Source organism: Carcharhinus amblyrhynchos, chromosome 23 (assembly GCF_965287045.1).
Source record: "Carcharhinus amblyrhynchos chromosome 23, sCarAmb.v2.hapA, whole genome shotgun sequence".
NCBI classification, from domain to species: domain Eukaryota; kingdom Metazoa; phylum Chordata; class Chondrichthyes; order Carcharhiniformes; family Carcharhinidae; genus Carcharhinus; species Carcharhinus amblyrhynchos.
In genome coordinates, this window is record NC_137346.1 from 31,257,495 (window position 1) to 31,271,941 (window position 14,447).

The 14,447-nt window shown below is 40.5% G+C and overlaps 1 protein-coding gene across 2 annotated transcripts in view; it reads left to right on the forward strand.

The window, feature by feature from the left end:
- Positions 1–7,672: 7,672 nt before the first annotated feature.
- The window catches only part of nipsnap2 (nipsnap homolog 2), a 28,196-nt gene continuing 21,421 nt past the window's right edge, over positions 7,673–14,447 (forward strand). The window contains exons 1-3 of one of the 2 annotated variants that reach the window (XM_080210906.1): positions 7,673–7,819; positions 14,169–14,308; positions 14,397–14,442. In XM_080210906.1, coding sequence (XP_080067032.1) covers positions 7,704–7,819; positions 14,169–14,308; positions 14,397–14,442 — 302 coding nt within the window. In that variant the 5' untranslated portion in view covers positions 7,673–7,703. Of the gene's footprint in view, positions 7,820–14,165; positions 14,309–14,396; positions 14,443–14,447 lie in introns of both variants that reach the window. The other variant, XM_080210907.1, reaches the window with a different exon arrangement.

Sequence of the window (14,447 nt, forward strand, 5' to 3'; positions counted from 1 at the left end):
TGTGAGAATAAATATTACTGTACTAACAAGAAGTCTACTCGTAATTCGTTGTCCACCGTATAAAAGGTTAAAACAGACTGTGCAGCAGAAGCAGCAATAAGATCATGGCTGATTAAATCATTGGCAATCAATGTTCAGAGATGTTTTAGATAACCAGGAGAAATAGAAGAAAAGCTAATTTACCAAGTATGGATAAAGGTACGTATAACCAATGAAAGTTTTTTCTCCTGGGCATTAGTGTAGGTATCAGGCTTACTGTTAGATGCATAAGGGAGGCGTGAAGCGTTTTTCTTCAAAACTGGGAAGCAATTGGCCACCCCCAACACCACCATCTAGACTGTCAACTCAAGGGTGCCAATTTTGCAAATAAACTTTGTTCACGTTTATGTATTGCATCATTGTGTTACCAAATAAATCTCTCTGGAATTAGTATAACTTGGAAATTTGCATCAAAGAAACTTCTCCCTCAAAACTCAACTGTTGATAATATTTGAGATATAATGTAGCATTTTTAATAGCACTAAAATCTGCTTTTCTTAACTTCAACTCTTAAGTGAAATATTAGGTAAAAGCAAAATACTGGGGATGCTGGAAATCAGAAAAAAATAGGAAGCACAAGGAGTACTCAGCAGGCCTGACAGCATCTGCAAAGAGAAAAACAGAATAAGTGTTGAGTCGAACACAACTTCAGAACTCATACTCGACAAACCATTAACTATTTCTCTCTACAGACACTGCCAGACCTACTGAATATTTTCAGCACTTTCATTGAAGTTGAATCTTCACTGCTAGAAACAGTCATACATGAAATTAGGTAATGCAAAGTGGCTAGCACAAGTGGAACCATGTTCCAATAGCTCAGTATCTGCAAGCAGAGTGAAAAAAGTTATAAGAAAGTAAAAGCCTGAAACAGCACTCATGTCTGAGGATTCACATGCTGATTTAAAAAACTTTCCTGTTATACTGTACAAATTCAAGATCATGAGAAGAGGGAAAAAATAATCACCCTATTAAACTAACTTCTTTAGGTATTGTGTATGTGTACATATTCGTGTGCATACAGATGTATGTGGTGCTTCTACAGATTAGCTTGAGCTTTATTTCTCAGAATAATGTAGATATAATCATAGCACAGCCTCAATTAACTAAGTTTAATATAGATTAACAATAGAGTTTTGCAATTTAGATTACAGTAAACTAGAGACCAAGTTAGTTATTTTCACACAGCAACATCCATATTCTCACATTGAGTCACAAGTCTTTTGTCATGTATTTATTCCTGTTGGCTCACTGGAGCTATGCTGTATTAACGTATGCACCAGAAATTATGTAAGAGACCAAGCCGGAAAACAAAGAGCAGCAGCTTTGGAAGAGATCACCGACCATTAATAAAGCTCAAATTGTTTTTTTGAATCAAAATCTGTCCTGTGTATCATGACTCCAACACACAAAAAAACTGGTGAAGAGAACACAGATATGCGCTTGCTAGCAGGAAGAAATTAACCAAGGAAAAGTTGGAATAAGAAGAAATCTTTTAACATGTTCTATTGAGACTAATAGGCTAGGTGGACATGAGTAAATGCAAACAAATGAAGGAGCTGGCTTTGATAAACAAGAAACTGAAGCTCAATTAGCTACTGCAATTGTTAAAATTTCTCTTGTCTTGCCAAAAGGCTAAGCAAATGAACCATTGAATAGAATCAAAATATCCTACCCAGGCCCTTTTCCCTGCCCTATCCCTATAATCCCACACCTTTACCGTGACTAATCCCTTCTAACCTACACATTTTGGCACACTAAGGAACAATTTTGCATGGCCAATCCACCTAACCTGCACGGCTTTGGACTGTGGGAGGAAACTGGAGCACCTGGCGAAAACCCACACAGACAAGTGAAGAATGTGCAAAGTCTGCAAAGAAAGTCATCCAAGGCCTGATTTGAACCTGGGTCCCTGGTGCAGTGAGGCAGCAGTGCTAACCACTGTGCATTGTAATGCACTTTTGTCTGAGAATTCTGTATAGTGACAACAAAATTTTTTTTCAGTTATGTTATTGAAATGAAGCATTTGACTTCTGGATCAGAAATGGGAAACACATTAACTAACTAATACCTAAATCCAATCAGTCAAATCTTCATTCCATTTTTATCTAAGCAACCTTTCACATCTACTTTGGCTTTTGTACTACTTTATTTTACAAAACAGTTGTATTACACTTTTCATTCCACATTTCTACTTGACCTAACTTCTTCACGTGTCCTATTAAAAAATTTCTAATAATGTTTACAACTGTTAAACATTCTCCTCAATTCTCTTCAAACTTTTCTTATGCTCTTTTGCGTAAACCTTCCCTTTAAATTATTTTTCTGAATTAAATAAAATATTTGAATTTATCAGCCAATTAAGCTTTCTCCTCAAGCATTAGATTTTAATTAAAGCTTCCATGCCAAACTGCGACTCATTAGCATTTTGAATACGGTATCTATTTCCATGTTAAAGCTATCCAAACGTGTCTGTAAATGTCACCAAAACACTAGCCATTTTTGGTAAAGATTCAAATACACTTCATCTTGTCCTATGCAACAGGTTAACCTGACAGTGTCTTGTTTTGCCACAGTTTTCTTATAGCTCAGACCTGAACAACTGTCTCTAAGTGCAAAAGAGATGTGTTTGTTTGATAATGGAAAGGAAACATATTTTCATTTCAATAATTATAACAAAAATGATTTAAATTCTTTTTGACACTTGCTGAATATAACAATCCTTTTTGTTTTGAGTACCTCTAATGTAGTAAAATATTCCCATATACTTCACAGGAGTGATATCAAAGATTGACACTGAGCCATATTGACGAATTATTAGACAGATGATAAATAGCTTGGTCAAAGAGTTAGGTTTTAAAAAGTAGGAGAGAAAATTCCAGAATTCAGGGCTTTGTCAGCTCCCATTGGCTGGACAACTGGTTTGTAACGCAGAGTGAGTTCAATTTGTGTACTAGCCGAGGTTATTCATCCCAACTTCATTATTATTCATCTCTTCTCAAACTCGCTCCTCACCCGAGGTGTGGTGATTCTCAGGTTACATCACCACCAGTCAGCTCTCTCTCTCTCTCAAAGAGTAGAGCAATCTATGGTCACCTGGGAGTATAGCAACTTTGTATTTACCTTTACATGGCCACCAACAGCGAGACAATCAATATCAGGGGTGCTCAGGAGGTCAGAATTAGATAAGTACAAGTACATAAAAGGGTTCTGGAGCTCGAGGTAATTAGATAGGAAGAGGTGAGGCCATGGAGGGCTTTGAAATAATTTTAAAGTTCTCCAATAAAAATCTAATCAATGACATAACTTTTATTTGCGAGATTTATGGTCAAAAAGGATGATAGATTGTAAACATACGAACAATATACTCATGCTGAAAATCAAATTTAAAGCCAGAACATTATAGCAGTACCTAGAAAATAAATTAGCACATAAATAAAGATAGATTATGGTTTTGCATAGATATGTTCATAGAACACACTACAGCACAAACAGGCCCTTCGGCCCACGAGTTGCGCCGATCACATCAACACCTACCAATCTATAGACCTATCTATAACCCCCAATCCCATTAAATTCCATATACTCATCTAGAAGTCTTTTAAAAGACCCCAGCGAGTTCGCCTCCACCACCACTGACGGCAGCCGATTCCATTCACTCACCACCCTCTGAGTGAAAAACTTACCCCTAACATCACTTCTGTACTTGCCTCCCCGCACCTTCAATCTGTGTCCTCTTGTAGCGACCATTTCAACCCGGGGAAATAGCCTCTGAGAATCCACCCTATCTATTCCACTCAACATTTTATAAACTTCTATCAGGTTGCCTCTCAACCTTCATCTCTCCAGGGAAGAGTCCCAGCTCCCTCAACCTAACTTCATAAGGCATGCCTCCCAGTCCAGGCAACATCCTTGTAAATCTCCTCTGTACCCTTTCAATAGCTTCTACGTCCTTCCTATAGTGAGGTGACCAGAACTGCACACAGTACTCCAAATGAGGCCTGACAAGGGTCTTATAAAGTTGCAGCATTACCTCCCGATTCCTAAACTCAATCCCTCGATTAATGAAGGCCAGTACACCATACGCCTTCTTGACCACATCCTCCACCTGCGAGGCCGATTTAAGAGTCCTGTGGACCCGGACCCCAAGATCCTTCTGCTCTTCAACACTACTAAGACTCCTGCCCTTGATAGTGTACTCGTTCATCCTATTGGTTCTGCCAAAATGGACGACTACACATTTATCTGTGTTGAAGTCCATCTGCCACTTCTCCGCCCAGTCCTGCATCCTATTTATGTCCTGCTGCAACTTCATGAGCTACTTTGTTTTTTTTATTGTAATTCAATTGAGATTGGTAACATAGGCATCCTTGGTTGAGTACAACACTCCAAAATATCTAAAATGCAAAGCAAACAGTAATTTTTTAAAAATGAGTCAGTGTTTCCAATTTACATCTACAGTGTGCCTTAGGCTACGATGATTTAGATATTTATGTTATGAATGAATTCTCATCAGTAACAAAGGAAACAAAGGAACTTAAGCAGTGAGCCTTACTCTTAGCTCCTGACCCCTTCTAGTTTTGGATTTGGTAACATTGAACTAAAATAGGATCCCAATTTTTCACCAGTAATAATTACATTCTAATAATTTCCATCTTAGAATGTTAAAATGGCAATGCACAAATCCACAATTTTTTGATAGCTCAATCAACAAACTGTCACACAGACCAGAGTTTAATAATTTTGTTTTTTTTAAATCAAGTCCAATTCAGAGTCTCATCAAATGAGACATTCTGATCCAAGCTGATTGGAGGGTATTTTCCAGACAAACCAAGTAAACAAACTAAAATTACATTCGGACAAAGAAAAAGGGGGCGGCTCCCCAAAAGGAGGGGGAACGGCCCGAACAGAAACAAAAGTACAAAGGAAACTTAAGACACGTCAAATCAAAATGTCATTGTTGGGGTCTATAAGGCACCTCAGCCCCTGCAGTGCCCAACGGGCATGGAAGGCCTCGACTGTGCCCGTGGACACCGCATGCTCCCTCTCCAGGGACACCTGGCCGTGAACGTAGCCGCGGTAGAGGGGCAGACAGTCGGGTCAGACACCGCCCTCCCCCCACTCCCAATTAGGCATTGCACCTCCTCCAAGGCTTGATCTCATTTGCATCTTAGCCAAAAGACCGAGATGCCACATTTAAAAATTGCTTCAAATGAAACTAAAATGTAACCTAATAACTTCAACCAAGTACAGCATGTGGGTACTACACCTAGTCTAAGCCAAAAGGCCGAGAAGTGATTTGTTGTGGTCACAAACTGACCTTGAAACTGCAATCCAGTTTTGAAAGTACACAAAAATTTATATTTTTGTGGAAGATTTTAGTCTTAGACTTAATGTTAGTAATTGTCTCATTTTACGCTTACATTCATACATTCCAGTGCCATTTTGTTTCTGCTTAAAATGAATAAATTCAGAGGCATGTTGGGGTGGCATGGTGGTACAGTGGTTAGCACTGCTACCTCACAGTGCCAGCAATCTGCGTTTGATTCCTGGCTTGGATCACTGTCTGTGCGAAGTCTGCGTGTTTTTCCTCGACTTTGCGGGTGCCCCGGTTTCCTCCCACAGTCCCAAAGATCTACTCGTTAGGTTCACTGGCTCTGCTAAATTCTCCCTCAGTGTACCTGAACAGGAGTGTGGCGATTAGGGAATTTCACAGAATCTTCATTGCACAGTTAATGTAAGCCTACTTGTGACACTAATAAATAAAATTAAAAATAAAAACATTTAAATAGTCCTATAGTGCAATCGGTACTCAAAACAAAGGGGTTGCCTGATTTGAATTTTTGACAGAGGCAGATTTGCGTCAGAGCTGGATTTGTGCCAGGGCTTACTTAGTCATGGTGGTCAAAGAGGGAGAGAGGTTGTACACTTAAAAAGCAATATACTCATGCTGAAAATCAAATTTAAAGCTAGAACATTATAGCAATACCCTCTCCCTCAATGTCAATAAAATGAAGGAGATTGTCATTGACTTCAGCAAGCTCAAAGGAGAACATGCCCCTGTCTACATCTATGGGGATGAAATAGAAAGGGTCGAGAGCTTCAAGTTTTTAGGTATCCAGATCACCAACAACCTGTCCTGGTCCCCTCACGCTGGCACTATAGTTAAGAAAGCCCACCAACGCCTCTACTTTCTCAGAAGACTAAGGAAATTTGGCATGTCAGCTACTATTCTCACCAACTTTGACAGATGCACCACTGAAGGCATTCTTTCTGGCTGTATCACAGCTTGGTATGGCTCCTGCTCTGCCCAAGACTGCAAGGAACTACAAAAGGTCGTGAATGTAGACCAATCCATCATGCAAACCAGCCTCCCTTCCATTGACTCCGTTTACACTTCCCGCCGCCTCAGCAAAACAGCCAGCATAATTAAGAAACCCACACACCCTGGACATTCTCTCTTCCACCTTCTTCCTTCAGGAAAAGATACAAAAGTCTGCGGTCACGTACCATCTGATTCAAGAACAGCTTTGTTCCTGCTACTGTCAGACATTTAAATGGACTTACCTTGCATTAAGTTGATCTTTCTCTACACCCTAACTATGACACTCTGCACTCTCTCGTTTCCTTCTCTATGAATGATATGCTTTGTCTGTATAGTACGCAAGAAACAATACTTTTCACTGTATGTTAATACATGTTACAATAATAAATCAAATCAGTCTAGTTAGTACCTAAATAAAGATAAATTATGGTTCTTTTTCAAAGGCCTCACCTCGCCTTTCTCTCAGTGCACAAGGTCAAATGTCAGCAGCTTGAAATGTGTGCAAAATAATTGTAAGACTCTTTGAAACGTGGTTCTCCCAAAGTCAAATTTAAAGTCAGAATGTTATAGCAGTACCCAGAAGACAAGTTAGCACCTAAAGATATGATGTGGCGATGCCAGCATTGGACTGAAGTGGGTACCTGATGAAAGAGCAGCACTCCAAAGCTTGAGATTCCAAATAAACCTGTTGGACTTTAACCTGGTGTTGTGAGGCTTCTTGCTAACTAAAAATAGGTCATGGTTCTTTTTCCATGGCCTCACCTCTTCCTATCTTTTAGTGCACCAAGGTCAAATATCAGCAGCTTGAAATGTGCACAAAGTAATTGTAAGACTCTTTGAGACATGGTTCTCCCAAAATCAAATTTAAAGCCAGAACATTATAGCAGTACCCAGAAGTTGAATTAGCACCTGAATAAAGGTATGATGTGGCGATGCTGGTATTGGACTGAGGTGGGCAGCTGATGAAGGAGCAGCGCTCCGAAAGCTTGTGATTCCAAATAAACCTGTTGGACTTTAACCTGGTGTTGTGAGGCTTCTTGCTAAATAAAAATAGTTTATGGTTCTTTTTCCATGGCCTCACCTCTTCCTATCTGCCAGTGCACCAAGCTCGGATATCAGCAGCTTGAAATGTGTGCAGATTAATGATGGAGACTCTTTGAAATGTGGCTCCCCCCGAGAAGAGGAAAGCCTTGGAGCTCATTCCTGGAAACGAAGGAGGGTTTTCCATTTCAGCTGGGCAGCCATAGCCTGAAGCTGCTGTTGCTAGGGAAGGAGGCCGGGCGGGTGGCGCATGCGCCGTGTCCCTGGGCGCCGGGGTGAATGTCACCTCCACAGCAAGATGGCGGCCAGAGTTCTGGGTAACATTGTGGCCTCTGCGAGGAGGGCCACGGCCCGGGCACAGGGCGAAAGCCGGGCCCTGGCGGCCACCAAGACTGGCACCGCAACCACAGCCAGGTCAGTGTACCCCGCGAGGCTGCCTTCGGCCTCTGCCGTCGCTTCGGGCTTCAAAACATTGCTGGAGGCCGCCCCGGGTTAAACTGAGACAAAGTTTACTCCCGGCCGGCCGACTGGCCTGGCCTGGCGGGCGGGCGCCTCCCTTTTCCTGTCCGCCAAAAGACTATATATAATGTCAGGTGTCACTGTGCATCTTTTGTTTTAACTTGTCCCTCCACGCAGTCACCAGCAGTGTATAGTTAATTTAAGCGCTGTGTTTAGCAGGTGTCCCGATGATACGGCCGGCAGTTAATTAGCTGCAAATCTATTTCCCATGCTTAACTCGGAAGTTTTTTTTGTGCAGACTGGCATTTGTAGGGTTTGCATTTTTGTCAAGGTCATTTTATCTTAAGCAGTTTTAATGTGTTGCCAAGGCTGTGTTCGTGTATCCATTTTGTTCAAAATACAACCCTTCGTTGGGTAACTACATCAATTGGTTTATGAAAACTATTTAAAAACGTCCCTGTATTTGTTCATTTCCAGCAAAAAAAGACATTGGAATGTATGGCGAACAAGCTAGCATTATGTTATGTTAGTATCAGAGCAAAAGCAAAACAAGATAGTTACATTAAACCTAAGACTAAAACCTTCCACAAAAATGTAATTTTTTTTGTACGCTTTCAGAACAAAATTGTCGTTTCGCGTTCAATTTCTGACCGCAACAAAAATATAAAACTCTGGTCTATATGCCAATTTGTTGATTGTTATTGCAAGTAATTATGGATTTGTGCGTTGACATTTGAACATTCTACTATGGGACAGGAAAATGTTACTTGTGAGAAATTTGGATTTTCATTTTAGTGTTATCCAGACTTTTTTTTCACCAATGTTGCTGTTCCAAAGAGGAAGAGAGTATGCCCTTATCTAGTTTGTTGTGATGAAATGAGCAATTGGACAACCTAAAAAAAAGCTGACCACAATGCAATTTTGTTCCATGTGAGAATAAGAACATAAAATTGGGTATTCACATAGTCTCAAGTACAACATTCCACATTACTGTTGTATTAGATCAAAGTGCTATACAAACACAGAATCACATTGAGGTGTATGCTCTATTTCTCTGACCAAACACTTAGTATCCAGTTTACTCTATCCCCTGCTGTTCCAACATTGTGCTGATAGATTCAGTTGTCCAAAATGTTAAGATGAAAAGAGGGAATATTGAAAATGGAGCTAGAAGTACATTGTCAATGATAAGAGTTCTGTGGGTGAATAAGGAGAAAAGACAATGTGTAACTTTAAAGAAGTTAGCATTTAGCACTCAAAGAGTTTGAATAAATAAAAGCATACAAGAAAGTGACAAAAAAGTTAAGACTAAGAGAAAATGATTTTAAACTTATTTGTAATGGTACCTTTAATGTTATAAGATCGCAAGACACTTCATAGCAGTGTTATCAAGTGTTAAATGCCGAATACATAACATATATGCAGTTGGAAGGAAATTGCCCTCAGAGCCCTCAATATCAGATGGAATTCCATGAAGGCTCTTGGCATCGGGTCAAACATGGGCAAGGAAAACTCCTGCTAGTTACCATCACCCCTGCCATTACTGATGAAAATATTGAATACCATTTGGAGGAAGTACTGAGGTGGCAAGGTCACAGAATGTACTCTAGATGAGGACTTAATTGTGATGCAAGGTGTGTCACCTCTAACTGAGCTGACTAAAAGACATTGCTGCTAGACCAGCTCTCTGTGACAGGTGGTGAGGAGAACACCGACTTGACTTTGTCCTCACCAGTTTACCAGTAGCAGATGCATCTGTCCATGACAGCAAAGGAGTGAACTCTGCAATCATGGCATCCTTCTTCAGCCAGATGTGCTGACCAGATGTTCTTGGGCTCTTTCTGAAACTTCTGCCATCACTGATGTCAGTTTTCTGTCAGTTTGATTCACTTCACTTGATGTCAAGAAACAGCTGAAGGCACTGGATACTACAAATGTTTTGGACCCAGCAATAGTACTGGTGACGTGCTTCAAAAATATCCGTTCCCCAAACCAAGCTGTTTCAATATAGCTACAACAATGGCATCTACCCAACAATGTGGAAGGTTGCCCTGGTATGTTTTATCACCAAAAAGCAGGATAAATTTAACCTAGCCAAATACTACCCCACCAGTCTACTCTCAATCATCAGCAAAGTGATCAAAGGTGTTCTTGACAGTGGCACTTAGCAATAACCTGATAATTGACGCTCAGTTTGGGTTCCACAAGGGCAACTCAGCTCCTGACCTCATTACCACCTTTGTCCAAACATGGACAGAAGAACTGACTTCAAGAGGTTAGGTGAGGCTGATTGCCCTTGATATCGAGGCAATATTTAACTGAGTATGGCATCAAAGAGCCCTGGCAAAACTTGAGTCAATAGGAAAAAAAAGGGAAAAACACCACTGATTGTACAAATCTTTTTTGCTAGGTATGGCTACATTGTGGTTGTTGAAGGTTAATCACCTCAATCCCAGGACATATCTGTAGGAGTTCCTCAGGGTAATGTCCTAGGCCCAATCATATTCTAGTGCTTCATCAACGACTTTCCCTCTATTAAAAGGTCAGAAGTGAGATATTTGCTGTTGATTGCATAATGTTCAGCACCATTTGCGATGACTCTGATACTGAAGTAGTTTGTGCCCATATCCTGCAAAATTTGAACAGTTTGCAGACTTGGGCTGAACGTAGAACAAACGTTACTTATCATTTTTGTGCCAGGCAATGACCATCTCCAACAAGAGGGAATCCAACCATCTCCCCATGACATTCAGTGGCATACCATCAATGAATCCTCCACTATCCTGGAGGTTATTGTTGATCAGAAACTGAACTAAACAATATAATTACTGTGGCTATAAGAGCAGGTCAGACTGGGAATTCTGTGATGAGTAATTCACCTCCAGACTCACCAGTACCTGTCCACAGTGTACAAGGCACAAATCAGGAGCATGATGGAATATTCTCCATTTGCATGGACTTGAGCATCTCCAGCAACACTTTTAAGCTTGATATCAACCAGGACAAAGCAACCTGCTTGATTAGCACCCTGTTCACCACCTTCAACATTCAGTTTCCTAACCTCCGATGCACAGTGGTGGTAGTTTGTATCATCTATAAGATACACTGTAGTAACTCACCAAAGATCCTTCGACAGTACCTCCCAAAGCTGCCTGCTGTTTGTGTTCAAAGGACCTGGGGAACCTAGACAAGGATTGTGAGACCTGACTATAATTTTTCAGAATTGTGGCTGGTGGTTCCCCAACTATTCCAGAATTTGAAAAATAAACTTGTCTGGTGCACAGTCAGATTAGCTATTCATTGACATGTGTCTGTTTTGACCATGTGTATGTTAATTATTCCTCTGTCAGAACATCATCTTGGGTGTAAAATTAGCACCAGTCTATTTTCTGTGACCTGTTTTAGCCCTGAGCTCATCCATGTTGCTTATGCCCACCACCCTACAAAGATAATTTTATTAATGGAAATTACCTCCTGCAGCTTGAACCTTATTCTGCCTAACGTGTTGACCAATCAATATTGTTCTATATTGTAAATGATTTTCTCTTCACACGCTCTCACCCTGCTCCCTTTCAAAACTGCCTTTATTCCTCTCTTCAAAAAGCCCATTCTTGACTCTGTTGGTAACTACCGCTAGATCTCTAAGTGTTCTTTCTTGTCCTTGAGTGACTAAAATACAAGCATGCATGTTTGTGTGTTTAATATATATGTACAGGCACAGTAGTATAGTGATTATGTTACTAGACTGGCAATCCGGAAGCACTGGAATAATGATCTCAAGATACTATATCCATCCACATTAGCTGGGCAATTCGAAATCAGTTATTAAAATGAAAAACTAATGCCAGTAATGGAAACCATGAAACTACCAGATTGCTCTATCTGATTTACTTAATGTCCTTCAGGGAAGTAAATCAGATGTCATATCCAATCTAGTCAACAGTGACTCTAGACCTACCACGCTCCAATTGACTCTTAACTTTCCTCCGAAATAGCCTAGCAAGCCATTCAGTTATATCAAACTACTAAAAGAGAACAAAATCAAATGACAGACCCAATCCAATCAACCCTTCAAAGCCTTCCTCACTAACATCTGGGGTGTTGTCCCAAAATTGGGAGAGCGCAACCTGACTAATCAGCCTGGCATTCTCATGCACACATCTACCCTTTTTCTTTATCCCATGTCCCAGACTCCTCCATTTCCAATCCTGGTCATTTCCAGTGCCACTGATAGGACAATCACACCAGAGGTAAAAGCTAAAGTCACCATATTCCCAGATAATCATAGGCTGCTCTCCCCTTTGAGAGGGAGAGCTGACTGATGGTGATTTAACCTGAGGTTCATACACCTGATAAGTGGTAAGTAAAATTCATGCCAGGCAATGATCAGCAGCACACTCCAAGCCTCCAACCTCTTTCTCCTCAAACTCAAGGACGGAAAGCACACGGAAGCAGCATCACCTGCAAAGTTCCCTTCCAAATCGCACATTATCCTGACTTGGTAACATATTGCAGTTCCTTTATTATTGCTCAGTCAAAAATCTGGATCTAACAATACCATCAAAGTACTTTTACAACATGGATTGCAGTGATTTAAGAAAGTAGCTCAGAACATCCTTCTCAGGACAATTGGGTATGGGCAATAAAACTGGCCTTGCTGGAGATTCCCACATCTCATGAATGAATAAGCAAAAGGGCACAAATTGCCTATTCTGTGTCTCTGAATCCTTCCAATTTTTCTTCCACATTTGGAACAAATTTGCATTTATTCAATACCTTTCATGAATGTCCGAAAACACACCACAGCTATGATGTACTCTTAAAATGTAACCACTGTTGTCATGAAAAAAACATTTGTCAATTTTCACACAAGGTCCTAGAAACAGCAGACATCAATAATGAGATAATCTGTTTGCGATTCAAGGGTTGAATGTTAGCCAGGACACCTGGAGTTGGACTGAAGGTTATGTTGAGGGAGGATATATTGCAACTATATAAGATGCTGGTGAGGCCACACCTGGAGTACTCTGTACAGTTTGGTCTTCTTACTTGAGAAAGGATACACTGACACTGAAGGGAGTGCAGAGGAGATTTACTAGGTTGATTCCAAAGTTGAGAGGGTTGGCTTCTGAGGAGGGACTGAATATTATACTCATTGGAATTTAGAAGAACGAGAGGAGATCTTGTGGAAACACATTATGAAGGGAATAGATAAGATAGAAGCAGGGAGGTTGTTTCCACTGGTGGGTGAAACTAGGGGGCGTAGCCTCAAAATAAGGGGGAGCAGATTTAGGACTGAGTTGAGGAGGCACTTCTTCATCCAAAGGGTTGTGAATTCCTTGCCCAGTGACACAGTTGAGGCTACCTCATTGAATGTTTTTAAGGCAAAGATAGATTTTTGAACAATAAAGAATTAAGGGTAGAATGAGTGAGCAGATGAGTAGAGTTGAGTCCATGAAAAGATCAGCCATGATCTTATTGAATGGCAGAACATGCTCGAAGGGCCAAATGGCCGTCTTCTGCTCCCAGTTCTTATGTTTTTATGAACCTCCTCGGGTGTCCCAGCAAACATTTTAAAATCTTAATCCTTGCATTTGCATGCTTCCAGTTTTCTGTAACCTCAACAATTATTCTGCTCAGTAACTATGACCCCCCAATTAACCATTCACAGCCTCAATATCACATTTTATTCTGAGATGTGCTTTCAACCAAATATCCATGCCATCACCAAGACTGCCTTATCTTCACCTCTGTAATACTGCCTAACTCATTTACTGAAACCCTCCTCCTTGCCTTTACTACCTCTTGATTATTGTGACACTCTACTGGCTGGTCTCCCATACTCTACTCATTAAACCTTAGCTCATCCAAAATTCTTGCTACCCATGTCCTGAATTGCGTCAAGCACAGTCACCCATCATCCCTGAAGCTGACTGGCTCCCAGTTAAATAATGCCTCAAGTTTAAGATTTTTATATAATTTTCAAATACCTCCATATAAAATCCAGTGCATGTTGGAAATCTGAAATAAAAACCAAAAATACTGGAATTACACAGCAGGCAACCAGACCTCCTGAGTGTTTCCTACACTTTTTGTTACTTCCTCCTCATCTTCCATGTACTTTCTTATAACAGCATTATCCAGCCCAATGTCTTCATCTGATCCCCAACGAGAATGTCTTGCTAAAGTTGAATGTTTGCCTTCGTTTTCTTTTCCATCATGTGCCTTACTTTAGGAGTACCAGGGTTGAGTCACTTACTGTAATGTTGACTGGCTGTACTATTGTAATTATGTTTCTATACAGAGCATTATCTGCAACTTCTTATAACAGCAGGGAGGATAGCTGGTTTAAATCGCTATTTGTTAGAAAGGTGGATCCACGTAAAGATGCTCATTCAAACTTGCTATCTAAAAAGGAAACCAGCAGCCTGTACAAAATTCAGTGTAAGTATTTACAATATTTTTAATGTCTTAAGGAATGTGCATTATTTACACATTGTTTCCATGTATAATTTTAAAAATTTCTTTCCAGTTCACAACGTAAAGCCAGAATGCCTGGAGGCTTACAACAAACTTTGGTAAG